The following is a 20,388-nucleotide window of genomic DNA, read 5'->3' on the forward strand; positions in this document are numbered from 1 at the left end:
TTCCTAATGCTACTAAGACACAGACAGCTACTAAGACTGTGTGGCAAGACACAGTTTTGCCACTTACTGACCTTGTTAACAATGCGCATCCCCATTGAAACACCGCTCGCATTAGCTCAGCATTCACAAACTTACAAATTATGCATGTCATGGAGACATAGATGAGAAATATGAATAAAGCTGTTGTTATGTAGTAGTAATTATCCTTCACTGAAACTAATGAAGGTAGTTGCTGCTTAGCTGCTGTTGACTATGCATTTATAATCAACTTACTTTGTGTGACAGTTATTTGTCTTTATTTTAATAGCATAGCACTCACACTTTATTATCATCACTCATATTAATGTCCTTTGATCAATATAATAATAGAGTCTTTGCTATAACCTCCCAGCATTGTGTTGAGATATCAACCGTTTATCTTGAACAGGTGCACAGAGTTGTCTTCCCATGTAGGGACTGCCAGCTCATATCTCCCTCTAATACTTATTTGCCCTGTTGAGCCTGTTAGATTATCATTGCTAATCTCTTTCAGCATCTCACCTGTAAACAAATAGTCAGCTGATAATAATATAGTGTAGACAGGACACCTCAGAGTTATAAGTTATGCACATAGGTTACCTAATAATGGTCTACCATTAATGTGTATTATAGTATTATTGCTCATAATTTGTTAGTTTGGCAAAGTATGAGCAATAATAAGTCAATGTGTTACCGACTCTATTTATCAATATTTCTTATGCGGTTTCCTACCCGGCTCTATGTTACGAGGGAAAATTATATATATGTATATAGGGAGTACTTTTGCTAGGAAAGCAGAATAGTTGCAGTTTTACGACTAATGGATTTTTCTTCGGAGTAAAACAAACGAAAAGCCATACTTAATTTCATTACAATTTATGCAGCATTTTTTGCAATCTTTTGCAATACATGTATAGATCGCGGCTGAGTAAAGGCCAGCAAAAATCCTTGACAGTATGATGCTACATTATTGGTCAGCTCTCTTTAGTACTTTTATATCTGTTCTTTTAGTTTTTCACGTTTCTCTTTGACCATAAATCAAAATAATAACTCACTCCTTTCTGCATTTAGTGAAAGCCAGGTAGAGCGTATCATTAAAATTGTAAAGTGTATTGTGAAAAAGTGTATTTGTCAGGGAGGCCACTGAGAAGAAGTTTTGTTGGCTGTGCATTACACTCAAGTTAGGGTTGGTCTGCTAGAGCTAGAGCAGTATTTGCAAGGTATGTTTCTGCACGTGACAATACATTTACCTGTGAGTTGTTACGGTGTATGGTTAAATGGTATGATTCGCTGGTTTACAGGGTTCATTTGATAATTTAGTCTGATGAGGAGTACTACCACGATAATAAGGCTAGGTCAGAAAAATTAGCGCTGAGGCAAGGAAAAAAGAGGTTTTATACAAGCTTAGAGCATTTCTATACCAGGTCAAGTGTTAAAGATGTTGAGTGATTGCTTTTATGTCAAGAAATCCAATTTTGATAGTTTCAGAAGAATAGGTTTGACATCAAGCTACTGAGCAGTCCTTAGAGTGGGGTAAGTCATGATTTTTATACTACACCCTCTTTTCCATTCTTAGTAGAAGATGAAGTTAGTAATGCAAGTGCCCCATTTGATAGCAATGCATGTAATCTGTTAGGAAACTTCCAAAGTGTCATACAGAAGTTGCTAGCGACAAGAAGGAACCTTCAGAAAAGCTGCAAAGTTTCTGCTAGATCAGGTTTTTTCATAAAAGTAGAAAAGTTGCTTGTTAGAATACTTTTATGTGCAATAATTTTTATACTCGGTGTACTGGCAGAGCTAATTGCAACATCTGAAGGCTTAAACTGCACTTTTAGCCTTTAATTATAATCTTCCTTGCTTCGTTATATTTTAACTGTTTTAAAATCTACACTATTCACACCAATTATAGTTGTGATTATTAGTAGTAAATCACTGCATCACTTTTATTGTAATTAGCCTTAAACTATAAGTTTTGACACACTGTTCTGGCTAAATTTCCAAATTTTTAGTCAGTACAGCATGACCATTGGCATTCAGACCATGCACCATGGTAAAGAAGATATCACATTAGGAAAATAAACCAAGGTAGCTGTTATGTAATAGTTATGTATCATTAGTCATCATTTACTGAAGCTAGTGAATTTAGTTGCTGCTTAGCTGTTGTTGACTATACATCGACAATCCACTTACTTTTTATTTGAATAATAACATAACATTCACACTTTATAATCATCACTCATAATAATATCCTTAGATTAACATACAATGTAGTCTTGTTATAACCTTCAATCATTGTGATGAGTTATCAATGATTAATCTTGAAAAGGCGCACGGAGTTGCCTCCCCATGTAGATATGGCCAGCTCATCTCTTCCTCTAATACTTATTTGCCCTGTTGAGTCTGGTAGATTATCATTACTAATCTCTCTCAGTATCTCACCTGTAAACAGATACTCAGCTGATAATAATATGGTGTAGACAAGATACCTTACAGTTATAGTAATTGTTATACACATAAGAAACCTAATCATGGTCTACAATGATGTGTACCAGTATGTAAACATTGTATGTATTCTGTATATTCTATAACAAGCTAACCTTGAGGAGAAATGATGTAGATGACTTTTCTATTAATAGTAGTGACATAAATAAATCCATCAGCATCAGAGGTGACGCTATAGGCTTCGTTCAGTCCTCCACGAGTCCAGATGGTAACCATGGTTACCATGCTGGTGACCAGCTGCAGCTGGTCTTTCTCTATTTTACATCTAATAAGTGCGGATTGGCATCTGCTCACTACTAGAAGCTGCCCATCTGGTAGAAAGTGCAAATCAGTTGGCGACACGGCAGGAGTCAGAAGTGTTGTATTGCTGGTGGAGAGGTTGTAGAGTACTAACTTATCTTTAACTGGTTCAAAGGCAGCAATGTAGTCTTTACTAACAGCAATGAAAAAAGCAATATTTCCTAAATAGTTGAAAGAAAACAACTTCTCTCTCAGGCTCATATCAGACAGGCACTGGTAAACTGTTCTTTCATCTCCTTTGCGACTCAAGACATAAGTACTATTATTACAGACTTGAACAGATGTAACGTGAAAAGTAATTGAAGACTCAATAATTTCTGTAGATTTTTTATTCAGAACTCTGATTCCATCAATGCATGCTAAATACAGCTCATCACTCTCTTTATAAGCAGCTGAGTAACAACCTGCACTAGTGCTGTGTTCAGACAGGAATGTTAGTGACGTGGGAGTTACAGCTAACTTTGGTAGCTGGAATGGTTGTTCAACTGTAAAAGGCAACATCAGTATGTAGCGCAATATGTCATTGCTATGAACAAATTTAAAAAAAACAAGATTTTTTAGAAACAAGGTACAAATGCACAAACAATGGCAATAAAGATACATCTATTAAGCTACTACATACAGAATACACTCCTGCAATGTAAATAATCCGTTCCAGGATTGTTTACGCTATAGGGATTTTGAGTTATGCAAACAATATAGTACATGTCAATAGCCTAATCAAACCCAGCTCACTCCCTTGGCCCCTTCCAACACGAGAAACCAAAATTTTTAATTTAATGACTGTACAGTAAATTATTGGCTGTACAGTAACCGCAGTATAATGGGTTTGCATCGGCAATTTTTTGTTGTTAATTTTCACTTGATTTGGGGTTCACGATTGCAACAATTTTACGACAAGTTAAGGGGAGTGCACAACTTTAGTGTCAATTTAAATTGACGTTTGGCTAGGCAGCAAGGACAATAATAGAATAATAAAAAAATCTAGGTTTAAAATAAAATAAAACAAAATAAACATTCACTATCATAAGACCCGTGTCTGTCTGTTCTCCCATTTTCCCAAACAAAGGGTCGGAGATAAGGATAGAAAATTGATTTCAATGAGACAATGTGACATTCAGAATTGTAGTCCAAAACCCTAACACTTGTATCAAATGACCACCAATTAGACAAAAATGATGTTTTAAAGGTTGACTTGCAACAAAATTCCCATTACAGTTATTTGATATTTGATAGTCATCTGGATTACTAGGTTTATTTTTTCCTGCGCTAAAGTGCAGTAATCTCTTGCCACTTCTCTGTTCAGCTTACATGGATTTAGTACTTTGTGTTTTAAAAAATATTCACTAAAAATTAATATGAATAAAAACTAAAATACCTAAATCTCTCTCATACTCTTGCCCCATGAGATATTTTTGTAAGCATCATAGTGATAGCAGTCGGCTGTTTTTTATGTTCCGTTATGTTTTGTAAAGCGCGGAGTACAAAGGACTTGTTGCACTCTTCATCAGGACTTGTCAGTGTCTAAGACTTTCAAACTTGCTTAACGAAATTTTTGCTCAAGTTTCTCTTGTAATAACAAGGGAAGATGCTATTAATAGAAAGTGACAATTAGATATGAGTTTATTGGTTTCTATTCTACAGATTTTCGCTTTTGAGTGAGGCCGCTTTTTACAACCAAAATTATTTTGGTTGTAAAAATGAAATATTTGATAAAAAATTGCATCACATGTTGGACAATTCCTGCTGCTGTCATTATAAATAGTGTAGAGACTCTACTAATGATGCAGTCTAGTCAGAAACTGCTGCTTGAGTTTAACTATCTATGGAAGTCATTTAGTCAAGAACTCTTATTGGTTGACATTTCTTAAAAAGAACTTTTATTGGTTGTCATTTCTTAAGGGAAAATCACTAGATGCTTTGTCTTCGCTGTCGTGCCCATAGAATGAAGGGAAATTTTGTAAAAAAAAACCTAAGCAAATCATGTCTGTTATACCTAAAGTATCAGCCAATCGTTTTTGCTTTTGTAGAATGTCTGAGCTTTGCAAGTCTCTCAACAAAGTCAAACCGTCTGAGCAATATCTGACAAAATGTGTCTCAATTATTCGTCAAGCTATAGGATGACGACTTTCTTGCCCACTTTTCCTTATAGAGTTATGTATGAGAACTATATTTTTGGAATAAATTTGATTTTTAGACTAAACTCGGTCTACATTGCTCACTAATAATGTTACCCTCAAACTCATACACACATGCCGATAGTTATATTCTAAATCGGTCTAGTTACAGCAATTTATTTGACATATTTACTGCTGAAATGTATTTTTTAGTTTGAAGAATGCATATTGTTTAAGTATCAGTTTGTTACATTCCTGGCTCATCTTGTACCTTTACTACACTGTGAGGACACCTGTGAAAACAGAAGTTTTGGTCAGAGAATGCACCAATTCACTGATATTCATTCACCAATTCGGCTACTCAACTCCAGCATCAATAAATGATTAGAATCAGTTAAGACGGACAGAGTAGTGTTTCACATGACACTCATCTATTCATCACAAGTGAGTGCCGTAAGTCCTCATGCTCAAGCCGCGCGGTTTGTGCTCAAAAACAGATGACTCACGAAGGAAAAAATAATCCTCCAACAAGCCACCTGTGGTATCTAGCCGCCCTTACCAACAAGCCGCATATGCCCACAGACCACGGCTAACGACTGATGTTTTGTCGTCCTTGACCCCTTTGGGAGCGAGAGTGTTGAGACGGGTTTCGCTATACCCCGTCCTCTTGAATAAAAACAGGCTACATCAGTACATGTAAAAAGAATTTTTTTTTATTTCCAAGTTCGAATTAAAATCCCTGAACCCTTGCATCAAGAACTTACTTGCCATGTCTCAGCTAGATTTTTATTGCGCTGTTAGAGGGCTTATATGCTACACTGTAGGTTTTTCCTGAAGGTTTAGCATTAGTGGACATGGTTGTATCAAGTTAATGAGTTCAGGCTTGCTGCTGCTAACGATGTGAAATAACTGAACATAACTGAACGCCTGTGGCTTGCTGCAATTTGTTAGTTGTGGTGAGTTTTGCACTCAGTTTGGTCCATAGTTTCTGCTTCGATGTCAGCACGCTCCCAACTACTTGTCTCTCACTCATGTGTCATGAATTCATCTCAACATAGAGCGATAAATTCTTTTTTAGTCTAAAGTATTCCATAAACATAACCTTGAAAATAGACGAGTGGTCGCTGAAAACCCCATACATAAAAGTGTATCATGAATGCGATTCTATGCTTATAGCGTGGAAGCTGAGCAGAGATCGCATTTATCGAGAAGCCGCCTTGAGCCCCACGTAAGTTTTAAAAGTTTGGCCTTTAGCCATGGTCTATGACCTTGAACCAGAAGCCGAAGTCGCTTGAGCATGAGGACTTACGGTAATTATAGTGGTTAGAAACACCATTTATTGATATTCACTACCCAGGAAGTATTTTAACTTATGGTGGCTGTGAGCTGATTTTCGTTATGTAAATAATGTTAAGGAAACTGCCTGTTTTCTTTACCATCCACAAACAGTCAAATAATAACACTGCATTTTAAATGGCAAGTATATTTATATTTAATAAATTAAATATATATACACATGCATGACAATCAAGTATCATATATGCGGAGAGCATGTGCGTTTCGACTCTGTCTTTCGAACGCTATCTTCTATATTTTATATGTTTAGTCGTAGCTCGAGCTCCACCTCTTTCCTTTGTGCTTTCATACAGGCGTCCCCTCGGTCTCGTCTCTCGGTAGCAAGAGCTTCCGAGCTCTTGGCCGGGTCTGTCTCTGTCCCTCGCCGCCTCAGTCCTGCAACCGTGGTGGCCAAAAAGTTTATTGCTACGGCCCTGATCACTACACTCTGCCATTGCAATAAGTAATCAGTTAACAATGGCTCCAGTTTAACAGAAATATCAGTGCAGATATTAAGGTCTGTACTGTTTCTGATTGGACAGTTTTGATCAGCTGACTTCAAAAGATGCTACTAAAATGTTTTTGAATAATTGAGTGATGAGAATAGGCGAAGTGGATGTCTGCTGGTAAACTAAACTTTGAAGCTTAGGATCTAGTTTTTATCAATCTTCAGTTACCATAAAACCTGTATTTGAAAGTAATGGCACTCTATTTTCAACCCTTTTTGTATAGTGGCATTTTATTAGAGGTGGCGTTCAAATACAGGGTGGCACTGTATTTTTTTACTAGTTCGGCAGAATTTTGAGAAGATAATTTTTACTCTCGTGTAGGCAAAGTGATACTGATGTCACCTATACTTTTCACTTTTTCAACAGAGCAAAGTCTAGCTGGTCTAAGATACAAGGATCCCTGCGCAGACAGAGGTCACAATCCATTGCAGAGTGAACGTCCAGAACTTGTGCCCAATGGGACTTATAGAAGCACAACCAGATAGACCTCAATTAGCTACTAGCTTTCAACAGCCTGATCCGCTGCCTGAACCCCACAACCCAAGTCCTGGCCCTAAAGTCTGAGAGCGATTTAAGTCTTTACACCTGTATGGAGGAACCTCCGACAGAGATCCAGCCACCTGAACGAAAGGGCCTGGCTGCAGTGCTGGTGACTCGGATAAAGACAGTGACAGGAGCGCCGGAGCACATGCTAGAGCTGTACCAGGCAGCTCAAGAGAACTGCTCCAACCCCACGCAGACTAGGAAGCTGGCAGGTCTGCTGTTGCTATACCGTTCCGCGTTCAGCACCGGCGAAAGTGAAGTAGGACGGACCATGGTCACAGAGCATTCCATGTGCGCCAGGACCCAGTCAATACGACAACCCCTCATCGTCTGGGACCGAAGAAGGAGGCAGAGGCGGAGCCGCAAGTGAAGGAGCTGCTGGAGAAATGATTGATAGAGCTGGCTGGAGGGGCCTGTTTTTCACTGTCATGCTGGCCCGGAAGAAAGCTGGGGAGGGTCGGTTCTGCGTCAATTACCGCCAACTCAAGGCGATCACCAAGCAGGACGCGTACCCCCTTTATTGGACCGACGACACCCTGGATGCGCTTTCAGGCAGCATGCTCAGCTTGTTGACACTCTCTCTATGCTCATCACTGAGTTCCCTAATGTGTGCACTCGCCGTAGCATACTCACACACCACTTTTACAGTTGTCCCAAGCGTAAGGGGGCCTTCATACGCTTTCACCAGCAGTTTATCTCTCAAGCGTTTGTCATTTACCCCTTCCACTAAGGCATTGCATGTGAGGTTATCCGTCAGATCAACTAGGTTACACAGTCTAGCCTGCATGCAAAGCTTTGTTTCAAATTCCTCAGTTGGAATTCCATCTTGTTTCATACACAACAATCTGTGTCGAGCTATGAGGGTTTCATCTTGTGGTTTGCAAGGATTGTCAAATTCCTCAATCACTTGCGCATAATCAACCTTATCAGTTCTCTCCGAGTTAAAAATTTCTTAAATGTCATTACCTCTAGGGCCAATTACCTTAAAACAAAATTGCTGTCTTTCGGAATTTGGCTGCACCAGTTTTACCGATCGCAATCAAAAACTGTTCAAACTCCCTCTTGAGCCTCTTCTAACCCTCTCCCAAGCTGCCGTCCCTTAAGGGCTGTGGAGCCAAAAACTGCTCTTATCACTTCAGTCCTATCCCCGGAGCTCGCTAAAACCTGTATTCTGACACTATGTATGATGGTACGCCAAACCCACCTATGATATCGGATTAGATGTGAATATAGATAGTGTTCAACGACTAGGAAAATGCCATGGACGAACAGGCAGGCATCCGGGTAAGTTTTGATTGGATGTGCTGTCAGAAGGCACCTATTGTTATTGCTCTCTTAACACTACTTACCTGTATTGTGTTTAAATACGCAGCAAAGATTCTAAAGAAGCTGAGCCGAAGACAGTCAAGAAGATGCTCCGTGACAAAGCATTTCTATCCATTTTTGGCATTACTAAGGAAAGAGTAGAAACTATTAGAAAAGCTTTAGCAGAAACAGGCGAGTCTAAACTTTGCATTAGGCTTCAGTGAGTCAGACATAACTCACATCCAATTTTCTAGTGACTGTAGTGAGTTATTTAGTCTCAAGCAGTGCTCGGCTGTGCAACGCTTGCCTTCAGACATTGCAGTTACCACTTTATTACACACATTTTATAAAAAGAAATTAAATAAATCTAGTATTAAATCGTCTTTCAAATTATCTGGTAAAATATAGTGTGCACTTCATATAAAGAAATTATACAGTGAAACTCATAACCCAAACTTCACGGGACCGAGAGAAAGTGTTCGAGTTATCAGAGCGTTCATGTTATGAGAACACTGTCACAAGGGCATGTATTTATTATACAAACAGACGAACATATACAAACTATATATAAATCAAAAGCATAGATTGTTTGTTGCAAGTTAAGGGGCTTCTTATGTAATGTTTGAACAATTTTTATCAGAAAGTATAAATATTTTCCTATTACTTGAAATTTGTTTGTTTGTTTTAGGTGATGTGACTGCCAGGTGGTTTTCAGATTAAAATGGGCAAAACTTGATCGCGGTTGAAACGCTCACAAAAAATACATCTTTTTCTTTTGAGCGTTTTAACAAAAACCAATTTTGCCAATTTTTCTTTAAGTTTATCCGAAGGTTACCTCGCTTCTCTTTGCTTACGAAGGGATATTCCAAAGCGGATGTTTGGTAAAATTTGATTTTTTGCAAACCTTTAGAAAAGCCATTAACGAAAATATTTTGCCGATAGTTGTAATAATGACACCTAAGAACTACTAAAAGTTGATGTTCATCTCTATGGCTTGGAATGAAATGATATTCTAAAACGATAACAACCGTCTTGGTAGCCGTTGGGCACAAAACTGTTCGAGTTAACGAATTTAAGGTCGAGTTATCTAAAGCAACTTATCATTGTGTGGGAACGGACCAAACAAATCCCTTCGAGTTAACCATGTGTTCGAGCTAGCCGAGGGCGAGTTATCCGAGTTTCACTGTATTAGTATTTGCTATTGTTTCATGCTTTGGATGTCAGATGAAACAGTTTTGAAAGTGTTGCATCATGTTGATTCACATATTTTGAAGGACATCCTTTACAAGATGGAAGAGGAAAACAGGAATATACCTCATAAGATCACAGAAAAAGAAAGAAGTTCTGTCATTGCTCATCTACGCTCCTTCAAAGGCCGCACATCGCACTACTCTTGAGAAGCATCTCGTCGACTTTATGTTTTTCAAGAACTCAACGTATTCAAAATGAATGATCTGTTCAAGACAGCTAATCCAAGCATCACCCTTGGCTATGAAACGTATCATAATATCTTTAATTATAATTTTAACATCTCATTTGTACACCCTCAAAAAGATACTTGCTCTCAGTGTGATGAACTAGTTCTTATAATACAGCATGCTGAACTACAAGCAGCAAGTTCTATATGAGATTGAGCATACAAAGTATATGAAATAACATGACAAAATGAAGCTGCAGCATGACTTAAACGAGTGACGTGCAGAAATGTTTGATACCAAAAAGAAAAAGTTAGCAATAAGCCATATATATATTTACATACACACATATATATATTTAAATCTATATACAATGTATATACATAAATATTTACACTAGCCAAATTCAATGCATTGGACGGGTGTTGAAAACAGGCAATGTGCCATTAGCTTGGCACATTGCCAATGGCTAAGTTGAGTTGGCTAGTATCTATATATATATCTATAGTATATATATATAGGATCTATATTATAGTTGAGTTTTAAGTTGAGTTGGCTAGTATCTATATTGCTAAACTTACTAATAAGAGTCGTGAGAGCAAGTTTTAGTGATGTTGTGCACAATGCAGAATTGCTATGTGTATTTCAACTCAGATAATAATTCATATTGTCCTATGAATCCATTGCATCTTACGTGGCTCGATGGGTTAGCGTATTGCCTAGTGAATGAGAAGTTGCGAGATCCAATCTTCTGCAATACAGAGTTTACACCGCTAAATACCAATCGCTATAACTAGACAGACCAAACTGCAGAATATTTGAGATTTCTAAATATACTGGGTGAGCTTCCCGACGTTGCCTGGGTATTACAAATCAGCTTGCAAACAATGAAAATGAATGAGAGCTGCCTGCCACTTGCTACTAGCCTAGCACATTGTCAATGGAAAATTTGAGTAAACTTACTAATGAAAGGTATTTGTCTCCAAAACGTGACTTTAAGCAATCACCCTGCGTAGTACGCAAAGCCGTTGGGTATTTACTTCCATATAGCAACATATATCAGCTAGCGAGTAAATCAACCTCTGCGGCCTAATTTGGACTGGTGAAAAGGAGGGTCTGAGATCAAATCTTCATCGGTACGGATTTTTTATTCCAAGATTTTAATAGCTATAGCTGGAGGGACACACATACCAACACTGAAAAATATGTATATACATATTTACACATGTTTTTACATATATGTACTTGGTTATATACGTAAGTATATATAATGTATTTACATAATTATGTATATATATATACTTAGATATATGCATTTTATACATACATATAAGTGTGTATACATAATACATATATTTACATATATACTATAAGATGTATATACATGGTATGTTTATGATATGTAATATATATATAATATACTGACATGTATATATTATATATAAATATATATATATATATAGGCAGTATGTACACAGACTGTGTGGTATATATAAAGTAGTTACTCAGTATGCACCTGTATATACACAGTTTACAAGCAATATAGAAATGCTGTATATACATGGTATGTTTTCGGTATATACGCGGTATCTACGTGGTATATACATGACACATACACAGTGTTTAAGCAGTGCATACGCTGTATACATGCGGTATATACGAGGTATACAAAGGGAATATACCCAGTATGTATAAGGTAAATTGTACAATATACATACAGCATATATACAATAAAATTTAGATAACTCAAACATCACGGGACCGAGTGAAAGTGTTCGAGTTATCGCAGGACTGTCACAAGTGCAAATATGTATCAGTAGATACATGTACATATATAGACTATATATGAATCAAAAGCATAGATTGCTTGTTGCAAGTTAAAAGGCCTCTCATGTAATGTTTTAAAATATCTTATCAGAAAGTATAGATATTTTTTTATCACTTGAGATGTGTTTGCTGTTTTAGGTGATGTGACTGCCAGGACGTTCTCAGGTTAAAATTGGCAGAGCTTGATCGCGGTTAAAACACTCAGAAAAACATCTTTTTCTCCTGACCGTTTTAACCAAGATCTATATTGCCGATTTTACTTCAAGTTTATCCTAAGGTTATTACGGTTTTCCTTGCTTTCGAAGGGCCATCGCAAAGCGGATGTTTGGGAAAATTTGAGTTTTTGCAAACCTTTAGAAAAGTCGTTAACGAAAAGATTTTGCCGATGATGGTAATAACAACGCCTAAGAACTACTATAAGTTGATGTTTCTCTCTATGGCTTGGAATAAAGTGATATTCAAAAGGGATAACATCTGTCTTGGTAGCCGTTGGGCAAAGAAAAGGTTTGAGTTAATGATGTTAAGTTCGAGTTTTCCAAAGCACTAACCAAACAAATCCGTTCGAATTAACTATGTGTTCGAGCTATGCGAGGGCGAGTAATCCGAATTTGACTGCATTTTGGTTTTTAAAAACACCAATGACTTATCTAATAGTGTAATATATACATACCATGCGTACATGGCATACAGTACATACGCTGTATATATGCGCCATATACAAGGTATTCAAACGGTATCTACTCAATATAATACGATATAATTATGTACGATGTACATACAGTATATATTTTTTTTAAAACACCAACAACTTATCTAAGAATTTAATGGCTTCACTAACTTTTGATGAGCAAGATGTAAATATAAGTTTGCCATCATACCTATTTAACATGATTTGCTGATATAGCAATCTGCCAGCAAAGTTTGTCAGTGATAATCGAAATTGAAACAAGGATTTGAATGAGAATGCTTTAATTTCAGTGGGACCCAAAGAGGTATATTATCTGAGGTAAGGGAGGATAGCGGTAAAAGCAAGCTACTGTGTTTTTATTATCGCTGATTTTTATCTTTCAACACTCTCCTAATGTTTCTGTTGAAATTATAATGTGTATATAACATTAGGTAATCTTTGATGTTGACCCGCTTTAGTTAGAACATGTTGCTTTGTAAAATATTGCAACATTTAAACAGCAAAAAGTTTAATAGATATTTTTATTAACCATCAATCATATAAGAGGTAGGATATCACATGAATTGTACAGAGTGAAGGAACTTGCATCTTTCACACATTTTGCTACATAAGAAGTCTTCCACTTGAATGCAAAACAAATGTGTTTTCCATGACTGATAATAAACTTAATATTTTTAGCAAATATTTGAAGATGGTCGATAATAATCTGAACTGCAAGAAAGGTTGCAGCCTTTTATGACGTGGCTTTGCTGTCATAAGATTCTTATTGCGTAATAACTACAGTCAAACATGGATAACTCGCCCACGGATAGCTCGAACACATGGTTAATTCGAACGGTTTCTTTGGTCCGTTCCCACGTAATGATAAATTGCTATATATAACTCGAACTTAACACTGTTAATTCGAACTGTTTTTTTCCCAATGGCTACCGAAACGGTTGTTATCGCTTTAGAAAATCACTTTATTCAAAGCCATAGAGGTAAACCTCATCTTTTCGTAATTCATAAGCGTCGTTATTACCACAATCGGCAAAATATTTTTGTCAACGACTTTTCTAAAGGTTTGGTGAAATTTGATTTATACTGCCATACGATGAATAGCACGGACTAGCCGGGTCACGCGCGCAAGGATTTTCGCCACGCACATACAAAACAAAAACAGCATGTTGTTTTTGTTTTGTATGTGCGTGGCGAAAATCCTTGAGTGCGTGACCCGGCTAGCCCGCGATGAATAGTTTTCCGACGTTGATTCCGTGTTGAATCAACGTCGGAATGTTGAATGTTTAAAACGTGTTAAAAATTGTTGTAATTAAACGTATACGTTGTCTTAGCTAAAAAAACTATTCATCGTTTGACCTAAACACAGAATACATGTGTACATTTAATAAGTATCTATTAAAAAAGCGTGAGTGATATACAATGTACCGTTAAACCTCGTAAAACTTTTAATTGAACTGCCTTGGAGTGTTGCTCTTAACGAATCTCAGGTAAAGTAAGGTAATCTTTGCATAAACTTCAAGAAAATTTGGCAAAATTGATCGTGTGTAAAACGCTCAAAAGAAAAAGATGTCTTTTCTTTTGAGCATTTCAACAGCGATCAAGTTTTGCCAATGTCAATCTAAAAAACGTCCTGGCAATAACATCACCTCAAACAACAAACCAATCTCAAGTGATAGAAAAATCTCTATACTTTTTGATAAAAACGTTTTAAACTTTACATTAGAAGCATTTAATTTGAAATAAGCCATTTGTGCTTTTGATTTATATTATAGTTTGTATATGTACATGTATCTACTAATAAATAAGTAAATACATGGACTTGTGACAGTGCTCTGATAACTTGAACGCTCTGATAATTCGAACACTTTTGCTCGGTCCCTTGAAGTTCGAGTTATCCATGTTTGACTGTATATACTTGTACTTGGATGTTTTATTAGCTTTTGGTCAGTAGACTCTGAATGATTCTTCAAATATGGATTTGAAACTTCACTTATTACTCATAGACTGGCTAATTAGAACTGAATCAATAGTTTTTTTGTAACCTATTAAGTTTTAAGACAAGACTTTCAACAGATCAACTCTTTCAAGTTGTTTCATCTGAAGTTCAAAGAATAGATGAAAAGTTTTGAAACTATTTCTGCATAAGAGTCCAATCGTTAAAATGTTTCCATTATAGCAATATATGCTAAAAAATGAAATAACTGCTTTGTGGCTTCTTTTTTATTACCTAACCAAATAATGTACACGTTCATGTTATTGTATTTACTATATGTACTTTCCCATTTTACTTTGGAATAACCTTTCTATGCCATACTTCAGTCTTGTTTATGGTTTAAATTAAATCTGGTTGGTAGTCTTCTCAGCATCTACAAGGTGCCTTTTTTAAAAGTAGATTTTCTACCTATGTTTATATACAGACATTTAAACTGACATGCTTCGTACTATTTTTGTTTATACAAATAAAGACTTTGCTCTTTAGTCACTTGGTCGTTCAATTTAATGATAAATTTCACAAAATAAATGTTATATATTCTTCTTTTGATTAGACCACTGATTTGTTTTGACACACATTCTGCTTTTCTTTTTGAAACTATGCATATCATGAGAAGGAAATTGTTACATGAGAATGATAGCCTAGAACGTCTACCTGTTTACAGAAATTTCTAAAATCAAAACCAAACAGTTGATAAAATATTTTTAATAAATTCTAGTGTTTTGCAAAAGATTTAAACACAGTATGAACCACAATTTACTCAGTGCCACTCATTGGTCAATTCACTGTGAAAACTTTCAATGTGGGAATATAAATGTTTCATTTTTTGTAATATTTTAATACTATGTTTAAATGCTCATAGAGGCTTTTTATTAGAATTCTATCCAACGATTGTCATTTATTAGAATATCTTTAGACTTAGATTTGAAACATTAAAATCAGTAATGCAAGTTAAGTATACAGCTTTATCGTACAAAATGGTAATGTTTTCTGCGGAGTAGCAATGAGAAAGATCACACTAGTATATTTAATACAACTACATATTTGCTTTCAGCGAAGCCTAATTCAAATACATGTAGATGCATTGCTAGGCCTTTGTAGTTAGTTAACATTAATAATAAAAAAGGGAAGGTTTCGAATGGTGCCAAAGACCAAAGTGAGCAATGCCAGAAGTGAACAGGTAATGACTCAGATATGTTTATATTGTAAACTAATGTTAAAACACCAAATCATGAAAAGTGCTAAAACAGACTATTACTTTTTGCATTGTGATGTCTTAAGAATCATATGTTGTATACTATTGTGGTAAGAATACCAACTAGAGTATTCCAGAAACTAGGGAGGCACGAAGCTACAACAAAGGTTATGCTAATATTTCTCCAGCATACAGCAACTCATCAGATATCTCGATAGAACTTAGTCAAATGAGTTGTGGCTTGTGAGCTTCTTTCTTATTCACCAGGATGAACTGTGTTGGTGCAGAGTCTTCGGAAAGTACTCCATGCTCTCTGAGCATAACCTCTGTTTACGTATGCGTACAAAAACACATTTAAAATGCCGTACACTGACTGAAGGATATCTCTGAGAAGGTCTATTATGTAGGAATACAAAACAAGCTTCTTCTTGTCTTTTGTACTTGGAAAAACAATTACTGAGACTAGCGCGGTAGAGATTGTCGAATAGAACAGTAAACTTGTTTCTCTAACATATCGAGAAGCATTTATTACTAATTGATCATCTTCTTTTAAGTTGCTTCTCGCTTTCATCCGCTGCAGTTCTTTCGAGACTTTGATCAGCAACACACTGGTGCAAAGTACAGTTGAAATGATAATACCAAAGACGATGAACATAGAACCTTTGCTTGAATCGGAGCGCGTATTACCTTGGAAACTGACCAGGCAGTTTTTTACAATTGCAGTAGCTACTCCAAAAGCTAAGCTTGAAATCAGAGCAACCAACGATATTTTAGAAACATTTGTTACGATGATGGAAGTTGAGTACTGGAATGGCTTGCATACTGCATAGAATCTGTCTACACAAGCCAGCAATATTTGTAAATACCAAAACATAACAGCTCCTTGGCTCAGACTTTCAACTACGCTAGCAAGTATTGTTTCTCCTGTCTCAAGAGCGAGCACAGTGAACATAACATACGAAAAGCTGTAGATAATGTCAGCCACTCCGAAGTAAACAAGAATCCAGAAAAAGTTATATCTACGCACTTCCGGCAGCCCGATCAGAAAGAAGATGTGTGCCGCATTTACAACAATGGATATGACGTTCAGAGAGATTAAACCGACAGATATTCCTATATGTCGACTGTACCTTTCATTTTCTGCCTCCGTGTAACATCGGTTGAACTGAGATGCATTCATTCTGTCAAACTGTTTCTATCACCTATAGGCTGTCTCTCTGTCGCCTCTACTCTCAGAATGAAACTTTCAATGCTGTTCTTTTATATGAATTGTCTAATACCTTATCTTACCTGATCAATATCCGTAAACCCAAGTATACCAAAAACCAATAAACATTTGAGTAGCTAAGTAGATGAGCAGGCGAATATCAAATAATTTGTTTTGGGAAACTAATAGCTTTTTCCTATCATGTTTGTATTGCTTAAAATCAGTAGATTTTTCCAGTAAGATTGACATGCTTTGAAATCCTACTTTACTCAAGAATAAACGGTCATTGAGCACAGCTTGACTCTAGAAACTGAAAGAGAACTAAATGCATATATATTGATTTATACGACTGCAACTGGTAAAGAAACCTCAAAAAGAAACCACTATACGTTTTGAACTTTTCTACGTACTTTTTCGTGTGCCGAGAGAAATATTTATGTTTATGTATCTATATATTTCTCAAATTTTGTGTCTGGATATGTGTGTAGTTCCAAGAATGGCTATTAAATACTTGCGTTCTGATGAATATAAACTCGGAATGAATCCATTGGTCAGTTTAATATCTAAGCGCTCTACCACTGAGCTACATCAGGCATCTTGATCTATGAAGTTATCATATTCCCTATACCGTATGCAAACGTTAATCATTTTAGCAGTGCGTCCACGCGTCACAATACCTTGCTGAGAAATGTTCTTTTGTAATGGTCTATTACTATATTTGGAATCAAGGCCAATTTTTGTCTCTCTGTGTTATATTAATGTTATCTCTGTAGAAAAAGCCACGACATTCTCTTTCTGTTCGGTCAGACAAAGACAGTACGATCTCATTTTTACATTTGTACCGGTCTTGAAAGGTACCAATATCGTCGTATTCAAAGTTTTGATGGATAGCTTTTGGTGGACAGTAACCTTTTTTTATACACAGACGCTTCTATGCAAGAATTGTTATTATTAGTTCAACATATTCAGGATTTATATTTTGTTTTCTCAATTCATTTTAAATGTATCACTACCAAATCATCTTTTATTGTAAGCGTAGCAAAACCGACTTAATTTAGCTATTACTTGCTTATTATTTGATATTTACATCTAATCTCTTTTATAGCTATTTTCATTTTTTTAAATTTATTTGGCCTCTACAAAACATTTTCTTCCTGGTAAAAATTTGAAAGTTGCACTTGTTAGACAAATTTTGAAAGCCTTTACAGTTGTTTTTATTTTCTCTTAAATAATTTCAACTACACCAAACACTTTTCTCTGGATATGTAGTATATGAAAGTTAGAATGGCAAATGTTGATATATGTTACATGAAAATCAATTTTCTGACCAAAGATTTTTTATTACCCGGGCAATGCTGTGTAGCACAGCTAGTATTGCACTAATGAATAAAATACTAAGGTGATTTTACCACATTTCCTTATGAAGCATGCATAAAATACAGCTTACAGTTTTTTTGATGGCCACCTTTTTTTAAATATTAGAAATTGCTAGAGCTATCAGCTTGTTTCATTTATGATTCCTTATTTATCAATTGTTGCAGGTAGACTATCAGTTTACCAACCAATTAAAAATTCTCTGATGCACACAGGCAGTGGGTAAACTACTGCTGTATTCCTATCATGGTTCCACCTTATCTGATGAGACTTGTGTTTGTACGCAGCTGATTTCAAAACCTCCCCAGATTACTTGTAAAATGTGTGCTTCCAGAAATCTTAATCTTATGACCTGATGTTTGGATCTTTGTAAATGCGCTTGCAAAATAGTTAGTCTAACAAGTAGCTTTAGTAATATAGCCATAACTCAAAATCTATGAGTACTAGCATCAATTAAATGTTTTGCTAAAACTCTTCAGCTTTTGGTGTTGATCACTATATAAATATAGCTCATGCTTTTAGGAAAAAACTTTTTCATGTATTTTTCATTGCACTATTTTACAAGTTTTCTTTACAAATACACTGTCTATGTGTGAGAATGATCCGGTATCATACAGTTTTTTGGTTTACACAATATCATTTACTTTAAACCCATGTTCAAGGTAACAGTCAAAATATTGAGTAAATTGCATTAAATATTTTTCTATTATTGGGGTGAATGATAGTTCTAAGTAGAACAACTGCTGCAACATTTAATAAGCTCTGAATTTATGTGTGATATCCAAAAGTGTTGTTCCCTTTTGTACTTAGTTTCCAAAAGATGCGTTTTTAGAGCTTTTTAGTCTACTCAGTCGACAGCGTTTACAAGGGTGTTCATCACCTTATATCTCCAACCTGCATGCTACGTGGTCCTTTGATTCTTGAGCTAAATATTATGACCTGGTTATATGTCAATAGACTTGAAGTGTCATATAAGATGTTGGATTAAATGGCTTGTTATGTCAGAAAACCATAGTCAGTAACTAGTTTAATTGTTATAGTCAACTTGACTGAGTGCATTGACTGACTACAATCTGTCAAGAGCTAGTCAAGTGGATTTATGTCACTGAGTGATATTGTCGTAGCTTGTTTAGAGATGGTAGATAGGGGCGTCAAAATTCGTCATAAAAATTGTTAAGAACGACACGCTTTTTGTTAGTGATGATAATATGCCTTTATCTAGCTTTATCTTGACCTGTAGCTAGATTCATTTACTATTTCTCTCGTTCCCTGTTTCTTTCACTCTCAAACTCTAACTCTACAAATGTTGCTTGTCAATTGACTTGCTTTTTGAACTTACATTCGTAACCTACCAGTATTTTAAGACTTGTGAGCTCATCTCGTAAGCCTTGGTAGGCTATGACAGTGTAATGATGGTATGGAGTCTTAATTATATGACAATGCTCTTTCCTAAACTGTTTCTTGAACAGTTTCTATTTCAGCCTGTCTTCTATATAGTGAGCTAACAAAATGGTGATTGGGTCTCTTTTCTGTTTGTCTTTGGTGCACTCAGTGTCTTATAGCTTGGTGGTTAGCTGCTTTGTGAACAACACTTTCTTATATTGCATATAATATATTAACAAGGCTTCTACACAACAGCACTATGATCACAGTAGGATAGTTGTCAGGAAAACTTACTAGGACTTGTGTTATACTAAACACAGGTTAATAAAGAAAACTTACTAGGACTTGTGTTATAATAAACACAGGTTAATAAGGAAAACTTACTAGGACTTGTGTTATAATAAACACAGGTTAATAAAGAAAACTTACTAGGACTTGTGTTATCATAAACACAGGTTAATAAATAAAACTTACTAGGACTTGTGTTATAATAAACACAAGTTAATAAATAAAACTTACTAGGACTTATGTTATACTAAACGCAGGTTAATAAATAAAACTTACTAGGATTTGTGTTATAATAAACACAGGTTAATAAATAAAACTTACTAGGACTTGTGTTATAATAAACACAGGTTAATAAATAAAACTTACTAGGACTTGTGTTATACTAAACG

General features: G+C 35.8%; 1 protein-coding gene across 1 annotated transcript in view; it reads right to left on the reverse strand.

The window, feature by feature from the left end:
* Positions 1-281: 281 nt before the first annotated feature.
* The window catches only part of LOC137400856 (uncharacterized), a 105,143-nt gene continuing 85,036 nt past the window's right edge, over positions 282-20,388 (reverse strand). Inside the window, exons 3-4 of the mRNA XM_068087198.1 lie at positions 2,302-2,457; positions 282-540 (exon numbers count right to left, since the gene is read on the reverse strand). Coding sequence (XP_067943299.1) covers positions 2,324-2,457 — 134 coding nt within the window. The 3' untranslated portion in view covers positions 282-540; positions 2,302-2,323. The remainder of the gene's footprint in view (positions 541-2,301; positions 2,458-20,388) is intronic.

This window comes from Watersipora subatra, chromosome 7, assembly GCF_963576615.1.
Source record: "Watersipora subatra chromosome 7, tzWatSuba1.1, whole genome shotgun sequence".
NCBI classification, from domain to species: domain Eukaryota; kingdom Metazoa; phylum Bryozoa; class Gymnolaemata; order Cheilostomatida; family Watersiporidae; genus Watersipora; species Watersipora subatra.